Below are 21,671 nucleotides of genomic sequence, written 5' to 3'. Positions count from 1 at the left end.
AATAAGACACAACAGTGAACCAGTTTTTTTGTTCCTTCCTCTTCTTTTGATTATATTTATTTCCCTTTGGTTATTGACTCTGGATCACTACCTTGTTGAGAGGGCCACATATTTTTTTTATTTCTGCTAGAGCATTATTGTTTTTTTTTTGGACTGACATCAAAGGAGTATGAAGTTTCCAAAACAGAAATTCTAACTATGTACTATGTATTGTGGAGTGACAAAATAAGATGCAGAAGCTGTTGCAGTTACAGCTACTGAGTGGCAAAAAGCTTGTTTAGTAGCAGCATTATGTTGAAAACCACGGCCCACGAAAAATCAGAAACACATCAACACCGGGGAAGAATTTTTTTTACTGTCAAAATCTAACATGAGAAGAAGCTAATGGATCGCTGCTGAATTGAGCCAATGTTGCTCTTAAGAGGCTACAGTGGCTACATACTACAATTTGGTGCACTTGCTAGTCTGTCTAAAAGAGAAATTTTCAATTGCATATTAATTAACTGGTTGTTTTAAAACTTTACACACAACGTAAAGTATCAGCCTGTACTCTGGCTACAAACAGCAAACTGTTCTTTGTGTTATGAGCTGGACATGACAAGGAGCCTCACTGCACATAGAAGGGGGCTTTGCGATGTGTTCCACCAATGACTGGGCAGAGCAGATAAATGATGCAAGAAATTGTCTGAGAGAAAAAGAGAGTGCACAGTTGAGAGGAGAGAGCATTGTGCATAGCCCAAAACACAGCCAACCACTGCAGCCAATGCTGTGCTGCATTGCCAGCAACAACACAGGATACACTGGACCTTTTATCAGCAGCATGGAATTGTCTAAGGTCTGATCAGACAAATTGCCTACTAAACTAACTTTCTGCGAATGGAATGGACTTAGGCTGGACTTGTTTGGATTATTTCCCTAACACAGAGGTGACTTCAAAATTTAAACCTGCGCATCAGCTCACTTCTTCATTGAAATATTTTTGTTTCTTCTGACATGAAGAAGACTGCAAAGAAGACCATCTGAAATTATAATTGACAGAGTTTGTAATGTATTTTTTTAGACTCACTATGCAGGGAGACTCTCAATGCTGAAGAAACAATTTCCTGTTTCAATTACAACTGGCTTTTTTGGCTTTGGTTATGGTTATCATGATTTCATACATTGTAGATTTGGTCTTAAGAATACATAATTCTGATATCAGCAGAAGAGCTGACTTAACTTGGAAGTGTGTTTGTCTTTATCTGACTTGTTGCTTCTGTTCTCAGTACATCAAGCAGATTGTGCAAAGGTGACCAGATTTATTAATTATGGCTATATCACCTGTTGTGTGTGTGTGTTTGTTAACCAGGCAGTACATGTTTTTACCAATATTTAGGTGCCATGTCAATGTTAACAGGAGTTGCACCAGCTCCATCAGGCCATGAATGGCAGTTTCTGTGTTCAGTCGGGGTGGACTGTTGTGATGCTGAACCTCGGTGTATTTTGCTGGCAGTTTTAAGAGGTGTTTCAGTTTCTGCCAATCCCTGTGCAATGGCCATTACATCCCCAGCAAGACAATGCTCAGCAAAGGTCCTACAAGGGCAAAGGTTGTCTTGGGTAATTATGACTTGTTATATAATTATATTTGCTAGTAAAATGCTAATAAACACAGAATGGGCAATGATCCAATATTTTGTCCAGAAAGAGTGAGTAGGTTAGGTTAGCTAAAACCTTGTTTTTTGACATATAATGTTATCTATATGTGGCATGATCTATGATCTGCTATTTCAGTCAATGTCAAACAAAAACCCCTACAAAATCAGTAAATCGAATATATTAAAATCATAAGATAAAATAATTAATGTCACAATATTTATTTCTATATCAGTCAGATTCAAATGAAGAGGTCATGGTTTCCCACAGATTTCTGTTTTTAAAGTTACAGCTTCATGTGCCACCAGTAGGTGTCATCTTAATTGCATCATTGCAAGCTTATTGTTTTTATGTTGTTTTTCTATTCAAACAAACTGTACAATTGCTCTGAAAAGCAGAACATATGCCAATTAGGATTGCGTAGGATATACAGTAAGACTGAAGTTTACCTTGTAGCTGTTACATAATGCAAAAAAGTGTGGTGGGTGTTGACTAGGAAGGAGAGGGGGAAGGGAGATCAGGCTGCAGACTGCAAGTCTTTTAAAAAAAATCATGCATATGTTTATTTACTTGTGTATTTGTGAGTGCAGTCATCTGTCTAACACACTCTGCTTATATGTTATGCTGAAATGAATAACCTACCTTGTAGTATATTACCCACTTTGTTACCTATACTGTACAGCACCATACAGAGGTTGGAGCCTATCCCAGCTGTCAATGGGGAAGATGCAGGCTACACAGGTCACTAGTCTATTGCAGTGTTAATTCAGAAAGATGTGCTTGTATGTACAAACAATTTAGAGTCAATTAATTTTTGGAATGTGGGAGGAAGCTAGAACAGCAAACAGTCTATTTACAGTTTATTTATAGCACTTTTTTACAAACAGAATAGTTTCACACAACTTGAGACTACTGCACCACCTGTTAGAGGTCAAATGGTAAATATCAAGAGAAAACAAGCAAGCTAATCTAAATGGGTGTTCTTCTTCTGTTTCTCAACAGAGAGATCACCCAGAGTGGTCTAATGAGAAAAGGCGTCGACACTCATCAGGTGAAGTGGGCGGCATGTTGTGGCAGGGGCTTCGAACTGTTTTCCTCAAGAAGAACTCACAGGGATTTGGGTTTACTCTGCACCACTTCATTGTCTATCCACCAGAGACCTCATGCCAACGATATACGGTACTGTTCTTGGGTAATTGGGGTTGTTATGTGCAATCAGAAATGCATTCAATGAGACCAGGGTGGAGTAAGGTTGTTTTGTCTGTGATTTCTTGGTATTTTTTAGTGACATGTCTTAAGAGAACCATGTAATTTTAAGAAAATATATGTGTTTTAGTGTTTTTTTTAGTGTTTAGTGTGTTTTTTTTAATTATTTATTTGTTCTTCTGTCCAGTTTTGTTCATTTCTAGTGTTACTTGCATGTACCTGTAGCTGACCTGCTGGCCTATAACCAAAAACTGGAATTAAGTTAGGAATAATGGCCTGTTGTCAAGGTCTCTTCCCTCAGTCCTGCAAAACACCACTGGATGTGTGTAATAGACACAACTAATAAAGCAGTCAGACAACCCCTCTGTCATTTCGAGTGTAAGTCTGACCTGACCCCTCATTTCTCATACCTAATCTGTTTCTCCTACAGGATGATGAGAATACGAATGCAAAAAGAAAAGGTAAGCATTACATATTTTTCATAAGGGGTCAAATTCCAAATGTTACATAAACTGCATGTGTGTACTAAGTTGGTTGCCAGCGTTCTTGCTTGGAGCCAATGGATACCATCTTTGTGAAAAGTATCAAAGACCATGGGCCTGCCAAACGAGCTGGACTCTGTACAGGTAGGAAAAACATACACTATGAATGAGTGTTGTATTCGGGCATCCTGTGCTATATTTTAGCTGTTCCTGGGATTACAATCTTCTAAGCAGCAGGGGTCTTGGATGTTGTACCCAGAATCTGTTGTACCAAATCTTCCAATAACAGCCCAAATGGCCCCAGTATTGCCTTTAGTTTTTTACATTCATATTCAGTATAAATGCACAGAGTATTATAGAGTCCTGTTTTGTTGTTAAGTTTTGTTACTGATTGGAAATTTAGTTTTGGTGCTCCCAGAATACATAAAAGGTGTCACTGACTGAACTCCCTGATCAGTGGCCACTTGAATAACTTACTTTTACCATATTAGTTCAAATAATCCAATATGATAGACAGCAAAATGTGGACAGTTGAGACTAGAATAGAATTATTTGGTATAAATGAGAAGATGTCAGGACAAGGAAGAATACACCCCAGGGCCAAGGTAATCAATGTTTTAACATTTTTTCAATTTTTTTGTACATTCTGGACAATGCTATGTCCGTTATGAGTTAGTATTACATAACATGTTTGTATCATGTTTTTTCATTAGTCTTAAACCTAGGTGTTAATCTGTGTTTAAAGACAAAAGTGATGCTAAAATGATTTGACATTATTGACACTTTACTCATTCACCTAGATTGCTTCTGGTCTGAAAAGACAAAAGACACACACTGTACAAGAAGTGTCCCCCCATCTACTGCAACATGTAGGGAAGCTACACCATCTACTTAATGAGTTATAAACAATGTTAAGGTTAGGTTAGGTATTGTGTGGATTACTTTACAAAATACTATGTACACTTTGTGAGGGTATTAGTGCAAAGTAAAATATTTAATAAATCATCTATAGCTCCATTCCACCTGCTGGTTTTACATTGCAAAAAAAATACATTTTTAAAGTAACATTGAGGCCACTATAGATTTCCGGTATTTTTGTTTATTATGGTAATAATTCATGGCTGACACAATTCTGTCCCCTACCTCACTTTTTAAAGCCAAACACAAGCTTTTGCTCTAGAATGTCACTTTTCCACTAAATGTGTATGCATTCCAGGGGACAGACTGGTGAAGATAAATGGGGAGAGTGTTCTGGGGAAAACCTACTCACAGGTGGTCACACTAATCCAAAACAGGTAGGTGTTGACCAAAATCTCTCTTGCGTTGCCCAATAAGTTTTCTTTCAGCAATTATGTTCATATTTTTATCTTTTATCTTGTAGTAAAAACATTCTTGAGCTTTCTATAATGACAAAAGATCAGGATATGTTGCAGTTGGTAAGTGTGAGTATCATTTTTCTTCCTTTTTTCTAATGTGTTGAAGCAGTGTACACTGTGTGCACAGTTATTTGGCGAGTGTATTTTTTCAGATTAATTGTATTATTGAACAACTACAGTGCTCTTGGTCAATCCAAAACTTGAATCAACCTTAAACTATAATATTTAAGAAAGTAAAAATGAGGTTTTGCCTTTTTGGGAGAATATATAATATCTCACTTGATTATTGTCTGTTACACTGAGTATAATAAACACACAACTCAAAATTTACAAATAAAAGATTTCTAACTTAAGTAAAAGTCTAAAAGTAATAATAGTGATAATAATAAGATAAGATCAAACTTTATTAATCCCGAAGGAAATTCTTGTGCCAGAGGTATCAAGTTACATGAAATGCATTTAAGTACAGAGTAAAAGGGTACAAGTGTCACTATAATCCAAATAAGAGTACAGTACACAGTATGAGCACAATATATGATACAAATATAGACCAGTGGAGGAATTGACAGTGGTGCATGACATGATCATCTAGCTCTTCTCCCTACAGAAAGGGGAGGAGTTATACAGTCTGATGGCCACTGGCAGGAAGGACCTCCTGTGGCGTTCTGTGCTGCTCCTCGGTAGTCTCAGTCTACCGCTGAATGTGCTCCTGTAGGACAGCAGTGTGTCATGCAGGGGGTGAGACGCGTTGTTATGAATACTAAGGAGTTTCCTCAGTATCCTCCTCTCCGTCACCTCCACCACAGACGCCAGCTCCACTCCCAGTACCGAGCCAGGCTTCCTAATGAGCTTGTTGAGTCTGTTCTGAGTCTTCATCCTGCTGCCCCAGCACACTACAGCGTAGAAGATGACGCTGGAGACCACCGAGTGGTAAAACATGTGCAGCATGGTCTGGCAGATGTTAAAGGACCTCAGTCTCCTTAGGAGATACAGGCGACTCTGTCCCTTCTTGTATGTTGCCTCTGCGTTTGTGGACCAGTCCACTTTGCGGTCAATGTGGACACCAAGGTACCGTATTTTCGCAACCATAAGGTGCACCGCATTATAAGGCGCAGTTTCAGTTACAGGGTCTATTTCTGTCCTCAGCACATACACAAGGCGCACCGTATTATAAGACGCACGCTACGCTAAAACATACCAGTACGTAAATAAAAAGGTAACAGGAGCAAAACAGTGAGTTAAGTCAAACTTTATTGTTGTGAAGGAACGACTTTGTATATAGTTTGATTACTCGCTGCATATAGCGCTGTAGCTCGCAATAATTACATAATACAGATGCAGTGGTTTGTTACATACACTGTATAACAATTTGAAATGTATATGTACAATTTTCTGTTTCACATGCCGCACCTGTGTTGTGCTGCTGTCCGGATAAACCACTGGCCCAAGACTTTTTAAATATCATTGACTCTTTTAATCTTGTTTCAGCAGCGATTCAGTAAAAACCGGCTGGATATCAGTGAGGAGAGCCAGTGCAGCCTCTCTCTCGGTGGTGGCAGCGACAGAGAAACAGCGTGTGTGTTTCTATGGGCAGAATAGTGGCTGCTGCTGAATGCCTGTTGTAATTCCAACTTTATCTTTACACTTTATTAATAAATAGATAAATATAAATAAATAAAAAGACCATCTTCGGATATACGTTGTCCCGCATTTTAATCAGATGCACCACAGTGACTCCTAATTCATCCTTACCAGTGGCTGACTCGACAGAATATTTATTAGAACAATGTACAATAAACAGAACACAACTGAGTGAGTTCAAACCTGCCAGCTTCCCTCTCATCGCTGTTAGAGTCACAGCCACACACGTTGCCAGCTGGCTGTTCAGCAGTGTTAATTTTGGCAGCAATTTCGGATTTAGTTTTTATTTTAGTCTTGTGACTAAAATGTCATTTGATTTTAGTCACATTTTAGTCATCAACATTTTTAAAGTTTTAGTCTAGTTTTAGTCGACTAAATATCAAATAATTTTAGTCGACTAAATCTGCCGTGGATTTAGTCGACTAAAATTCTATGATATATATTTTTCATGAAATATTTAAGGTTTGATTGTGCAATAAAAACAGGCACAGCTTTAACTTGTGTTATTTGAAACAAACATCTCTTTATTTAATTGCTATTACCTTTTCACAAAAGCAGCAGTGAACAGTGAGCTGCTCTCCCTGAACACACTGTTCAGTCATGACCTTCTTCATGAATACTCCATAACTACAGCAAAACACTTCAGTGACAACTTAGAAACAGGTCGCATGCTGTAAAACCATCAGCAGCGGTGTCTTCATTTATAGATTTTGTCACGTGTATCTTTGAACGGAAGTTAAGATGACTCGTCTGCAAATGTCGCTTCAGGTTTATTGTTTTTACCGCTGATAGTCGCTCCGCACGGTTTGTAAACCGTCTTGATTGTCTTGAAATTAAACGTGTCTGTGTGTCTGTTCTCCTGTTTTGTGTGACCATGCATGAGTGACGCCTTCTTCCAGCATCGCGGCGCAACGTCCTTACACAGAGAGAGCACTTCTGATTGGCTCTCTGCCACCGTCTCCTGATTCGTCCCTCCCTTTCCACAAACAAAATTTGCTCTGATTGGATCTCGTCTCCATCAATAATTTCGTCTCGTTTTTATTTCGTCTTCGTTTTTGGCACCATGCGTTTTTATCAGCAAAAAAAGGTCGTTAACGAAAACTATGACGAAAATGATTCGTCAACAAAATTAACACTGCTGTTCAGAAATTATGCCAGCTTTCACAAAAGCTCGGGCAACAGTCGCTGCAAAAACATGAGTCCACGCATCCACAATCCATTTACATATGCTGGCGTAACTCGCCCGATGCTGCCTCCCAGTAAAGCTGTGCTCGCTGTCTGCCATCCATCGCTGCTACGCCGCTTGCAACTTAACTTTGAACGCCCTGTTTACGCCGATGTCCAGCGGTTAACCCTCCCGGGATTACGGCAAGCACTGAATTAATCTGCTTTGCCTGGTTTTTTACACCAGCGGTGAGATGGGCGCACGCGGAGTCGCAGATCAGCAGCAAGGGTGATGCGTGAAAAAAACATAAAATATACATAAACTTCCCTGAGCCACTGTCCCATTTTTTCCTCATCTCCTCGTTTCTCCTTAACGACGACTCCTGCTGGAAACTTTTCTTTAGGCAGCGTCTTCCTCTTCCATAGGCGGAAGTTTCTGTCCATTACCATGGCAACAGCAACAGCGAATGCTGACTTCTCGTGCCCCGTGGTCCGTATTGATACCGTGCTGGTCCCCGTTCTCTCCACAGTTTGGTTCATGGGGATGTTGAAAGTAAGGGGGACTTCATCCATGTTGGTGATGTGGCTGGGCTGGAAGTTTTTGCTGGCAATTTTGTCATTGCAGTAGACGTGGAAGCTGGCCAGCTTTTCTTTGTAATCCGCTGGAAGTTGCTGCACCAGTACCGTAGCGTTCAGGTGATTGGTGAATTGCTGCCAGCATATGTAGTGTAAGTGTTACGTGGTATCCATCTGATTGGTTCATTGCTGCTAGCGTACGTAGTGTACGTATCACGTCCCCGTGTCTGGTACTCAACCCATACACAAGACGCACTGCATTATTAGGCGCACGGCCGACTTTTGAGAAAATTGTAGACTTTTAGGTACGCCTTATGGTCACAAAAATACGGTATTTGTAGCTGTCCACAATGTCCACGTTGGTACCTTTTATGCTAACCGGGTTTGGGAATGTCTGGTGCTTCCTGAAGTCCACCACCAGCTCTTTTGTCTTAGTGACACTTCCGATCTTCTCCTTCACCTCTGCCTGGGCCCGCTTCATCTCCTCTTTGTCTCCACTCCTGAAGGCTGTCTTCTTCCTGTTTAGTGATGTCCTTTGTTACCCATGGTTTATTGTTTATTGGTTGGAAAGCAGCGTATTGACCTGGTGGGTCAACACATATTCTGTGATACAGTCTGTGAGTGTGTCTTCATCCTCACTGTGAGCGTCACAGAACACATCCCAGTCAGTCACCTCAAAACATCCCTGCAGGGTCTCCAGAGCTTCCGGTGTCCACCTCCGTACAGTTTTGGTGGTTACCAGCTGCCACTGAGGGAGCAATGTAAACAGCGAGTACAATGGCATGAGAGAACTCTCTGGGCAAATAATACGGATGTAGACTTACCGCTAGCAGTTCAATGTCCGGGCTGCACACACTCTCCTTTACCGTAATGTGTCCAGGGCTGCACCACCGGTTGTTCCAATCCAATCCAATCCATCTTTATTTATAGAGCACTTTTAAAAACAACAAGGTCAGCCAAAGTGCTGTACACAGCCTATCAAGTGTAGAATAAATGACTAATAAAATAAAATGAAATGAAATAAAATAAATATAAATTTGATAAGCACAGGAATATAAAACAATACAATAAAAACACCAGTCAGGAGTAAGAACAACAAAACAAATAAAAGTCAACAACTCAGAGTTAAAAGCCAGAGTAAAAAGATGTGTTTTAAGTGATGACTGAAAAACCCTAAAAGAATCCATCTGTCTAAGGTGCAAAAGCAGTTCGTGCCACAGTGTAGGACCCGCGACAGAGAAGGAACGGTCCCCCCTGAGTTTTCTCTGCGTTTTTGGGATGACCAAGAGAGACTGGTCAGCTGACCTTAGAGAGCGAGCAGGGCAGTAGAGCTGGAGCATGTCAGACATGTACTGAGGGGCGAGACCATGAAGGGATTTAAAAACAAATAAGAGAGTTTTAAAATCAATGCAAAAACAAATCAGGAGCCAGTGCAATGACTTTAAAATCGGAGTAATGTGCTCTCATTTCTTAGTACCAGTTAAAAGCCGTGCAGCAGCATTCTGTACAAGCTGCAGTTGTGCAAGTGAAGCCTGGCTGAGCCCAAAATAAAGTGCATTGCAATAATCTAACCGATTCATAATAAAAGCGTGACTTAAAATCTGAAAGTGATGCAGAGAAAGGAATGGTTTGGCTTTGGCCAGTTGTCTCAATTGAAAAAAAGCTTGCTTTGACAACTGCACTGATCTGAGCATCAAGTTTCAGATTGGAGTCCAATTTTACACCAAGATTTGTTACAGTGGACTTTTGATATTGTGTCAGGACACCCAGATCTACATCAGCAGCAGAGGCATCACTGGGCCCAAACAGTATGACCTCTGTCTTAGTGTCATTAAAATGTAGCAGATTTGCTGACAGCCAGCAGGATTTAATTTCCTCAACACAGTCTAAGAGTTGTTAAACAAAATGAGTTTTCTTTCATTTTAAGGGCATGTAAATTTGTGAATCATCCGCATAAAAATGGAAAGAGACACCATGTTTACGGAGAATGGACCCGAGAGGAAGGAGGTATAGGGAGAAGAAGACTGGGGCCAGAATAGAGCCTTGGGCTACTCCACAGATGAGAGGGGCAGCAGAGGACTCAGCAGACCCCACATGCACATTAAAACTTCTCCCTGTCAACTATGACCTAAACCACTGTAACGCACTGCCCTGGATTCCCACACAGTCTTTCAGTCGAGACAGGAGGTCATGGTCCACTGTGTCAAAGGCCGAGGTCGAGCAGGACCAGGATGACACAGTGGCCAGAGTCTGTGGCTAAAAGAATATCATTAAAAACCTTCAGTAGTGCAGTTTCTGTGCTGTGCTGAGTTTTAAAACCTGACTGGAACACCTCAAAGTTTTTATGTTCATCTAAAAACACATTCAACTGACTAAAAACAACTTTTTCTAAAATCTTTGAGATAAAAGGAAGTTTTGAAATTGGCCTAAAATTTGAGAGGACAGAAATGTCAATACCAGGCAACCATCAGGGATCAGACTGACTGACAGACAGACTGCTGTTTATAATATTGAGCACATCTGGAGCTACTGTTGGAAAAACCTCTTTAAAGAGACAGGGTGGAAGGAGATCCTTAGGGGAACCAGAGGGCTTCATATGACCAACAATTTTTTTTAGCAGATGCAGACCAACAGGCTCAAACTGGTCTAATACAGCAGGGGTGGATCGGGTTTGATGGGTTAGATAAAGGGGGGTGTATGAGGGCTCTGATGCTCTCAACCTTGTTAGTAAAAAAGTGCAAAAATTTCTCACATAGTTCATCTGAAGCTTCCAAGCAGGCTGTTTTTGGGGCATTGATAACATTGTTGATGGTTGTAAACAGAACACGGGGATTGTTACAGTTGGAAGCAATAATGTCAGAGAAATATTTAGTTCTTTCAGTTTTTACAGTTTTCTGATAGTTGCGCCAGCTGTCTTAAAATTTGAAAAGACACCTGTAGTATGCCCTTTTTCCACTTTCTCTCCGCTTTTCTACATTCACACCTGGCTGCGCTTGTGACGTCATTCAGCCACGGCTCAGGACTAGGTTTTGAATACCTAGTTTTCATCGGAGCCATAGAGTCTAAGATAGACAGGCATTTAGAATTAAAACAGGAAAAAAGTGCCTCTACGTCTGCGGTACAAGAATCAGCAGCGGAGATTTGACTGAATTAAGCGGAGAATTGAGAAGCAGTGGAGGACGTAACAACACGGTGGCGCTGCGCAGGAGCGCATGGCTTTTTGACCACAGGACATGGAAGCAGAAAGTCAAAAATCACAGGCATATGATCTGAAAATGATGCATCGTACACTTCTAAGTTTGCAACAGAAAAACCATGAGTCAAAACTAAGTCCAGAGTGTGTCCATGCTCTTGAGTGGGACCAACTACATGCTGTACAAGATTAAAAGAGTCAATGATATTTAAAAAGTCTTTGGCCAGTGGTTTATCCGGACAGCAGACATGAATATTAAAATCACCAAGAATTAAAACATGGTCGTAATTTGGCATAATTCCAGCCAAGAAATCAGAGAAGTCTCCCAAGAAGTCTTTGTGATATTTTGGTGGTCTGTAAATAATAGCGCATAGCACTGGGAGAGACGGGCCAAGCTCAAACACATCGACTTCAAAACTGGAGTAAGACGATGTCGGAGTGAGTTGTTTACAGATGTATTTATCTTTGTAAACAGTTGTATGCCGCCCCCACAGCCAGTTGTCCGAGGGGAGTTGAAGAATGTGCAGTCGGACTGTAAAAGTTCGCAGAGAGCGCTCGACTCACCGACAGACATCCAGGTCTCTGTGATGCAGAGGAAGTCCAACTCATTTGTAGTAAAGAAATCCTTTAGAATAAAAGTCTTGTTGGCTAGCGATCTAGCATTCACGAGGGCCACCCTGACAGTGGCAGGCTCCGGTGCTGCTGCCGCCGGTGGAGCATGAGGAAGAGGCTGCAGGTTGTGGAGTTTCACCCCGCGCCGGACCAGGCGACAGGGAAGACGGCGATTCACTGGCCCTCCATCCAAGCCGACCACTGGGAAGAGGCTAGATTTGATCAGGTCTCTGGAGCGCCAGGGCACAAAACGGCGATCTGACGGTGGAATCATCACGATATTCTTTGCACGAGAGAGTGACAAGCTTCACCAGCCTTCCGCTGCGTTTTCCACGGTGTCCACGTCTCCTATATACAGGTGGAGCCGGTGTGCGGCACAGATAAGCTGGTATGCCAGAGAGTAATGGAGGGCAGGTTTTCTGTCCATAATGATGAACTCAGCAAAGTTTACAGACACCTCACGAAACACACACTCGCTCTTTGTGAGAGATGTTAACTCTTCCATCTTATTACCCAGTAGTTCTTGGCGAGGTCTTGATGTTTCAACTTGTATGTCTTGCTCAGTGTGGTCATATTTCAGGCAGCTTGGGCACATGTCTTAGCACTGAACAACTTGTACTTCTGGGCCATCTAGATAGATTCAAAAATTCGAAGGGGATTATTTGTAATATGCGCAGTATTGACAACAGGGTCATGTGAGCAATGACATGCTTGAAACAAAGCAGGAAACTCTAAGTTAACATAAATCCTAAAACAGTGGGAACTACTGGTTTAGTAGTCAAATGGCTGAGGAGAAGAAACTGTTTTTGAGAGTAAAGGTACAGAGTAAACAGTGTAAAGAGTCTGTGGCTGGGGTGTGTGGGATCATGGGGCAACGTGTGTTGGAGGTAGGTTGCAGTGGTAGAATATGACAGCACTGGAGCATAATAGGTTCCTGGTAGCTTCATGTTTATTTCTTCTTAAGTCTTTGGCAGTTAATTTGCATTTATTTTTTACCCAGTTGACTATTTGCAGTAAAATGTTTAATGGTTCTGTGATAACGCCACAATATCTTTGCAATTAAGAGTGCTGCATCCCTCTAAAAGACTTTTTACCGATTTTGATTTTGAGTCGTATACATTGATTTTTTTTGCCTGAGGGCAAGAAGTTGCCAAATAATTATGCACACCATGATACAGGGTTTGGATCTGTTTAGGCTACACCCGTCTTATTCCACAAACTTGATATGCTTAAATCCAGCATTTAAATTCATGCAGGTTTAAACATGCATAAAAACAATGATATGGTCAAAATACTTACTTGTCTAATAATTGTGCACACAGTATATTATCAATCAAGGAGAATAATGGAAGGCATAAAAGGAGGCATTGCTCATAACAGCTAATTACGGAGCCCCTCTGATGACATGGTCAAAATATAAATAAATCGTGGCCACGAAATATGTATAACGTGCACACGAAATACTAATTTGTGGCCACGAAGTAGTATTGTTATTGATGGGGCGCACAGGTACAATGAGCGCCCCTCTCTGGGGAATGTGCTGGAGCATGGTCGAGCTCCAAGAGCACAGGGGAGCAGGGTGCCCACCCAGGATGCACCGACCCTGGACAGTAGGGAGCAAAGATCGAGAGCCATTAGAGGAGTTAAAGTGACACAATGGACAGGGAGAGGGATGATCATTGCTCCCTGCTGCCCGGGGAGGGTGTGTGTCCTGGCTGCGGACCCCGCTCCCCTGCACTCTTGGATCTCTCTAGTGTTCCAGCACATTTGCCCAGAGAGGGATGCTCATTGCTGCCTGGCCCAGCCCGGGCAGGAGTTAAAGCGACATGGACAGGAAGAGGGACACTCATTGCTCCCTGGTGCCAAGGGAAGGGCACTCGCTCCTGGAGCTCCACAGTGCTCCAGCACATTTCCCCAAAGAGGGATGCTCATTGTACCTGCTGCCCGGGAAGGGTGTGCAAGTCATACATAATTCATGGCCACGATTTATTTATTTTTTGACCATGTCATCAGAGGGGCTCCGTATAGAAGCATTAAAAAAATATTTTCAATCTGACATATGCCAGTGCATAAAAGTGATATGCAAATGCATATATCAGTTTCACATTTTAAAATGGTCAGGATTCATTCCCAGGCCAATAAAATTGTGTCCATTTTCCCATTTTGCGCATTTCATCCTCCTTCTTCTTTCTGTCCCCAGGCATACTACCAGGATCCCTACTTGAAAAGCAATGAGCCACAGACATGCAAGGCCCAAAATTCCTTCCCCAAGCCCCTACCTACCAATTACCCTTCTGCCAAGCCCAGCTGCACACCCCAACAAAACAGCCACAAACTCTATAACCCCCTGGGCATCTGGCAGTGCCAGCCTAGCCCAGTCACCTCACAAGTAGAAACCCCCCCCCCTGCTGCTTCTTTCCCGACTTTTAGGGATACGCTCTCAACAGGTATCAGTGCACTGGACTTTCACTTTGCTAACCACCATGCTGCTATTACCTCCGCCTCTCTGCCCCAACCAAGAAAAAGCAGCATACCAGTTTTTGCCTATGGCACCCACTGCCAACACACTCTATCAGACTGGTACTATAGTCAGCCTGAGGCTGCAGATCGTATGTTCACCCACCACTGCAATATATCTCAGAATTGTTTAGCACAACTGGGGCTGGGGTTTGAAAGTGATGATGGATCTACAGCTGCCATGACCTTTGCAGAGAAATGCAGAAAAAACACCCTTTTGTACCACCACTACCAAGCAGATGCTGCTTCCCATGACTCCTATTGGCTTGGGGGCCGAGCTGGTATATCAGAGCCAAAAAGCACATCATGTTCAGAGAGGCTTCTTGCAGCTTATGCAGACTATGAGCAGAACTATGAGCGCTCTGTAGAGACGCTGGCACAAGCCTCTGCTCTGGTCTCACCATGCTATGCACACACATTGCAATACTCCCAGACAAATAAATACTGTGAGCAGAGAGACCAAAAAGCCTCAGCAGGACATCAGGACAAAACTGCAATGACAGCCCCATCTATGGTGTCTCCTGGTAGCAGGCAGTTATGCCAGCAAGTAGGTGAGCCCCAAATGAGTCATTTAAAAGAAAAAGAGCATATGAACTGCAAAAGTCCATTTTCCCAAAAAGCTAGTCCTCTCTTCCAGCAGGCTCACTTCTCTAGAGAGAGTTGTCCTCATGTCACTTGGAGACAGGGCAATAGGAGGAGCCCAATGGACAGTCATATGGACAGGCTAGGTATAGGACCCCAGCCCAAGTCCTCATTCACCCCGTCTGCATCAAAGGAGAAGATGATTTGGCTAGGAAAACAGAGAGAGAGGATTTCCCCAATATCCTTGAAACGGGAGTTAATCCCCATGCAAAAATTGCCTCCGGGCCATCAAGAACCAGTTCTGACTCTGTGTCATCAATACACCACATCTGTGAAGTCACCGGAGCTGCCTGGTTTAACACCTTTACCTAGGAGCCCTGGAGGAACAGGTTCCAATCGCAAGGCCAGTGGTAGCCTGGCACAGCATGCATTTGACTCACTGTGCTCTATTCCATTCATAGGTTAGTGTCCTTTTCTCTGTAGCAACGTACCTCAGGTCAATAAATGTTTTCCATGTCTTTTTATGTGTTTTATCGCCAACTTGTATTTGTCCATGAGAAGTTGCATGCAGCCCATAATCTGTGGTCACTTTGACTGTACACTGCAAACACACCACCTAAGAACCTTTAACAATTTCTATGTCGATTACCATTAAAGGAATACAGACAAAGAAATCATCTGCTTTGTCCATCCACTGTACCCTTCATCCTTCTTCTGCTTGTGTGGGATAGAGTGACTACAGAGTGACACGGAGGCTCAAGTTTACTTACCATCATTATAAGACTCCAATAAAAAGAATCTAAACGTTGTGTCACCATGGCTGACACATGAACAGGAAAAGTATGCTGATGTTGTGTCCAGTTTTGGTGTGCTGCAGTGTGCTGCTGCTATTATATGCTTCCACAAACACATGTTGTTAAGATAAGACTCTGATAGAACACTGTTGTTTAGTAAAACAGGGCAGTCACTGACATCTTGTATTGAATGTAAACACCCCTGAACACATGGATTCTAATGTGGCTTTCAAACAAACTGTTATTCCTTGAAGTTCACATAGTTTTGCTTACACATATGCAATATCAATAATGATATCAGTAATATTAAGTAGTGACACTCCTGCAACATGTTATGCAATACCATCAGCTGTTAGTGAATGCTTGACTTATGGAAGGCACGTCAACATATCTGCTGCAGACTCTGTGCTTATACACACCATTACTCCAGAAAAGTTTTTTTAAACTCTCTCTCTCTGTTTGTTTGTGGGTGTTTGCCTTTTTTTAATCAACCAACAATTTTGCAAGTCAGTGCAAATTTTAAAATCCTTGTGGCCAAAGTAAATCATGGGAAGACCAGCATAAAAACCTAATCACCCAGCTGAGCAAGCAGCTAAAACTAAACCTTGCCAGGGTACTGCAGTAACCACAAGCAAGCAGCTTTGGTATAAGTACTAAATACATGGCTCAGGGTGATCAGTTAAACCAAGGAGCTTTAGAAATCTTTACCTTATTTTGTTGTTTCAGCAAAATAAGGAACCTACAGTTTAGTGCAGTTTTTGGAAAGTTTTTTTTTGTAGTTAAGCTGGTGATACACTACACAACATTCCCAGTCTTTACAAACTTTGAAGACTGGGAATACACACTAACAGCACAGCTATTTGCTCTGAAGAAAAAAAACACATTTGGAGTGGGGGAATTGATCGTTGTTTTAATGTTCCTGCTACTTCTTGTCGTTCTCTGGAACTATTACCCATGTTCCACTCTCTCTTTTCATTGGCTGTTGGAAACATGTGTTTGCAGTTGAGTTGGTTCTCAATACCTGACTGTGCCCATGTTTGAATGACTGCGACTAAGGTCAGGTCGGGTCTGTTCCCCTCACACTTGCAGATTGTATGTATCCACTTTTTACTATTGTAACAGCCTTGCATATGCCTGGCAATCAGATCGACCACTATATAAGAGCCTGCTGGTGTCCGGTTTCCTGGCCATTCTTACTTGCAATTCAGCCTCTACAATCCTGTCCTCAATCTCTCTGCTGCCATTGCTCTGCAAATGAAGCTATGCAGTAATGCAACTCTTATCTGGAAGAACTTTTTTATTGACTTGAAGGCTTTTGTATGCAGTATGCACTTTGTATGCAATAAAAACAAAGCTTATTTACAGCTGCAAGCTTATTCCTATGGGGTTTAGAATATACGTCTTGTATTATTATAACAGCATTTCAAAAATTCCAGGTAGTGCTTTTTCCCCATTGAGCCAACAGCAATATACAGTTTATCAATGTGTTGAACATAGGGTGTTTCAATCTGCTAGTTCCTCAGGACGTTTGTTAAAATGTGATGTTTACAAAATACAACATCGTGCTTTTGTTTTTTAAATGGTGGACTTCTTGTTGGTTTTAAACATTGACTTACATCTAATTCTAGGGCACAGACAAGATAAAACTCTGGGATAAACGTCAGCCAACCCAAGAGCAAGAAAGGCATTGGCTGAGAGAGAGGCTGAGTCTTTGGGTAGCTTAGATGAAGTGATAGACTCTTAAGGGTGGTGTTGCTTAGATATATATTTGCTGTGTTATCTACAGATGACCAGATTAAAGATGACTTCTAACTCTTGGGGGGACAAAACTAAGCTGGGGTTTTCAGGTTTAATACCAGTTGATTGGTTAGATTGTATTAGAGAAATTCTAGCTGTAGTAGTATTCAGAGTGTGTTATGTGTTTCTATTGTATGTGATAAAGCTGGGGATAGAATTCCCAATCTTGCTGTGCCAATGGAACAATGGTATAGCAAGCCTTAATGTTCCTCAGAGGTGAAGCAGGACTAAACTAAACACTCTGGGTGCTGACAGTTGACGCAAGCTGACTCATGGAACAAACTACCTTTGGAAATTAAGTCATGCACACTAACAAATTGTGACAATTGGGGTTCAAAAAACAGTGACACATTAGGCAGCTTAAAAAACACTGCTATTTACTTACATTTTACTGATATATTAACTGACTGCTAAAAAATTAGTAAAAATATTAGGAAAAAATTATAAATGTAACTAAATAACAACTGTGACACTATACTTCTGACAACTTTTGTCTTACAGGCAATATTAAAGGTCGACGCTCCTCCTATATGCTGGCCATCACCACTAAAAGATCCAAGTCTTGTGATGAGGGGCTCAACACCTTCAGGGAAGAGGGTCGTGTCTTTTTGTAAGTCTTGAACTCAGGCAACCTGGTCTTCAAACCAATTAGGTCCCTATTCTTTAACACATTATATTGTACATCCTATATGGCATGTTGCAAAATACTGTCTGTTTGTGTAACTTGTGCACTATGTCTGCTCCATAGTAAACTGCCAAAAAGGGTCAAGAGTTTTTTCGTTGATGGGGTGAGTCACTATGATAAGCTAGACTCCATTTGAGTCTCTGTGTGATTCTGTGTATATATTATTACTATTGTTACATTGTATTTTAGTCTTTGGAGAGCCTGCAAGCCCATAAAGAGGGCCAGTGTGAGCACCAGTCCACCTCTGAGCTGGGAACCATCACCTTCAATGATGTTGACAAGGAGGGATGGCTACAGTACAAACAGATCTTGGCTGAGAGGGGGAAGGTACAACGTAATACTTCTACACTCATTCATATCTCTGTCTTGTTATGCTGCATACAGTGCAGTGGGTTTATTCAGATCATTTAACTTTTTGACCAAATTCTACAACCAACAGATACAGATCCAACTAGCTTCTGATTTCTAGTTAATTATCGTAGAAGTTCAAAACACATGCTAAATGTAGCTTATGTTATAGCAGCTACTATTGCTTACATAGTCTATTTTGGTTGTGGAATGTTGAAAAAGACCCTTTTAAAGTCTGGTTTATACTCCTGCGTCAAATCAGCAACGTCGTTTTCCTTGCCATGGTGCAGTTCACCACTAGAGCGGTAGACGTGGGTTTCGTTCTTAAAAGGCTCTCGTTGATCGTTTAGCTTTCGCCACTTCCTACCTGAAGGCAGTGGTCCGGGATTGTGGTCGTCGTATCCTCTCGGTCTTCCCTATGTCCTGGAGTTAGCGTGAAATGAAAAGAAGAAGATGAATACAAACATCGTACTGGGGGTGGTCTGACTGCCGCCACACTCACTAGTGCCATCTTGGCATACCATACACCTAGGGCTCTGCTTCCGCAGATGGCTACTCGGGTACAGTGGTGGAGGAATTACTGAAGCTTGGTACTTAAGTACAAATAACCAGCAAAATATATACTTAAGTAAAAGTAGAAGTGCTACATCAGCAATCCTAGTAAAAAAAAGTAAAAGTACTCATGCACTGAATACATATATTTGATTTCCATTGCAAATGATATATGAACAGGTTAAAATAATCAAAGGAATCATCTAAAAATAAAATTGACAATGTGTAGTTAATTTACATTTTCAGTACAGAAATCTTTGAAATGTACCCAGAACCTGTCATGAGCCAGGGTCTTGGCTCCTTGTCTTTTATTATATTGTTTATTTTGTTATTTAGTTTTCAGTGTTTGTCCTCTTTCTCTGCTCCTCCTCAGTCCTTCCCTCTCTCCTTCTCTTCCTCCCTCCTCTTTCTCTGCTCCTCCTCAGTCCTTCCCTCTCTCCTTCTGTTCCTCCTCCCTCCTGTTCTCTGCTCCTCAGTCCTTCCCTCTCTCCTCCTCTAGCCTCCTCCCTGATTATCAGCTCCTCCCTAATTGTGTTAATTTTGTCTGCGCCTGGGTCCTATTAAAAACTACACCTCACATAACAGAACCAGCTATGGACAGGTCTGTGTGTCACAAGGCAGGCTGTGGGCATCAAGTGAACAGAGAGGCTGGTAATAAAAAAAAGTGTAAGTATTCCTGCTTTAGCTTAATGTTATGATCAATGTTAATTAGACATTAATGGATGGATTTGTGTTAGCAGACAGTAGCTAACTAGTTAGCTAACTGAGCCAGCGCACCGGCATCATGATTGAGTCTCATTATAGAAACACAGCTGCATGACACCACCTCCATGCAGAGTCTGAGTCAGAGTCCTCACATCAGTCCAGAAGAGTTGTATGAACACAGCTGTATTCAGAAATACAAATTTGCAGTGGAGTAGAAAATACAGATAATAGCTGCAACATGTAATGGAGTAAAAAAAGTGTGCACTATTATTTTTACTTAAGTAAAGTATAAATACAAAAAATGTACTTAAGTACAGTAATGAAGTACAAATACTTACCGTATTTTCGCAACCATAAGGCGCACCGGTCTATTTCTGTCCTCAGCACATACACAAGGCACACCGTATTATAAGACGCATGCTAAAACATACCAGTAAGTAAATAAAAAGGTAACAGGAGCAAAACAGTGAGTTAAGTCGAACTTTATTTTTGTGAAGGAACGACTTTGTATATAGTTTGATTACTCGCTGCATATAGTATGTTACATGTTATTCTGCATAACAATTTGAAATGTGTATGTACAATTTTCTGTTTCACATGCCGCGCCTGTGTGGTGTTTTTCTTGTTGTGCTCTGAGCTGCTGTGCAATTGGACCCTCGTGTCTGAGCTTTAAGACAGAGAGTTACGATGCGCTGCAGAAGTGAAAACCCAGGAAACCGCTCCGCATCCTGCGCAAGCCGCTCACATCTCTATCAGCAGCGATTCAGTAAAAACCGGCTGGATATCGGTGAGGAGAGCCGGTGCAGCCTCTCTCTTGATGGTGGCAGCGACAGAGAAACAGCATGTGTGTTTCTATGGGCAGCATAATGGCTGCTGCTGAATGCCTGTTGTAATTCCAACTTTATCTTTACACTTTATTAATAAATAAAGACCATCTTCGGATATACGTTGTCCCGCTGCCTCCCAGTAAAGCTGTGCTCGCTGTCTGCCATCCATCGCTCCTACGCCGCTCGCAACTTAACTTTGAACGCCCTGTTTACGCCGATGTCCAGCGGTTGGAGTTCTTTGTTAACCCTCCTGGGATTACGGCAAGCACTGAATTCATCTGCTTCCCCTGGTTTTTTACACCGGCGGTGAGACGGGCGCACGCGGAGTCGCAGATCAGCAGCGATGCGTGAAAAAAAACATCCGGTCTCTTCACATAAACTTCCCTGAGCCACTCGCCCATTTTCTCCTCATCTCCTCGTTTCTCCTTAACGACTACTCCTGCTGGAATCTTTTCTTTAGGCAGCGTCTTCCTCTTCCATAGGCGGAAGTTTCTGTCCATTACCATGGCAACCGAGAACAGCGAACGCTGACTTCTCGTGCCCCGTTGCCCGTATTGATACCGTGCTGGTCCCCGTTCTCTCCACAGTTTGGTTCACGGGGATGTCGAAAGTAAGGGGGACTTCATCCATGTGATGATGTGATGTGGCTGGGCTGGATGTTTTTGCTGGCAATGTTGTCACTGCAGTAGACGCGGAAGCTGGCCAGCTTTTCTTTGTAATCCGCTGGAAGTTGCTGTGCCAGTACCGTAGCGTTAGGCTGATTGGTGAATTGCTGCCAGCATATGTAGTGCACGTGTTACGTAGTATCCATCTGATTGGTTCATCGCTGCTAGTGTACGTATGATGTAGCATTCAGATGATTGGTGAATTGCTACCAGCGTACGTAGTTTACGTATCATGTCCCCGTGTCTGGTACTCATACCCATACACAAGGCGCACCGCATTATAAGGCACACGGCCGACTTTTGAGAAAATTTTAGAC

General features: G+C 42.0%; 1 protein-coding gene across 1 annotated transcript in view; it reads left to right on the top strand.

The window, feature by feature from the left end:
* Window positions 1-21,671, top strand: part of LOC114451575 (rho GTPase-activating protein 23-like) — a 62,947-nt gene that overhangs the window by 17,802 nt on the left and 23,474 nt on the right. Inside the window, exons 2-10 of the mRNA XM_028430314.1 lie at window positions 2,635-2,811; window positions 3,269-3,299; window positions 3,369-3,464; window positions 4,537-4,615; window positions 4,702-4,762; window positions 14,083-15,442; window positions 18,074-18,182; window positions 18,321-18,360; window positions 18,447-18,584. Of these exons, the coding sequence (XP_028286115.1) occupies window positions 2,635-2,811; window positions 3,269-3,299; window positions 3,369-3,464; window positions 4,537-4,615; window positions 4,702-4,762; window positions 14,083-15,442; window positions 18,074-18,182; window positions 18,321-18,360; window positions 18,447-18,584 (2,091 nt within the window). The remainder of the gene's footprint in view (window positions 1-2,634; window positions 2,812-3,268; window positions 3,300-3,368; window positions 3,465-4,536; window positions 4,616-4,701; window positions 4,763-14,082; window positions 15,443-18,073; window positions 18,183-18,320; window positions 18,361-18,446; window positions 18,585-21,671) is intronic.

Source organism: Parambassis ranga, chromosome 19 (assembly GCF_900634625.1).
Source record: "Parambassis ranga chromosome 19, fParRan2.1, whole genome shotgun sequence".
In the NCBI taxonomy this organism is placed as follows: domain Eukaryota; kingdom Metazoa; phylum Chordata; class Actinopteri; family Ambassidae; genus Parambassis; species Parambassis ranga.
Note: the sequence above shows the minus strand (reverse complement) of the source record. Positions and strands in the feature narration are given on the sequence as shown.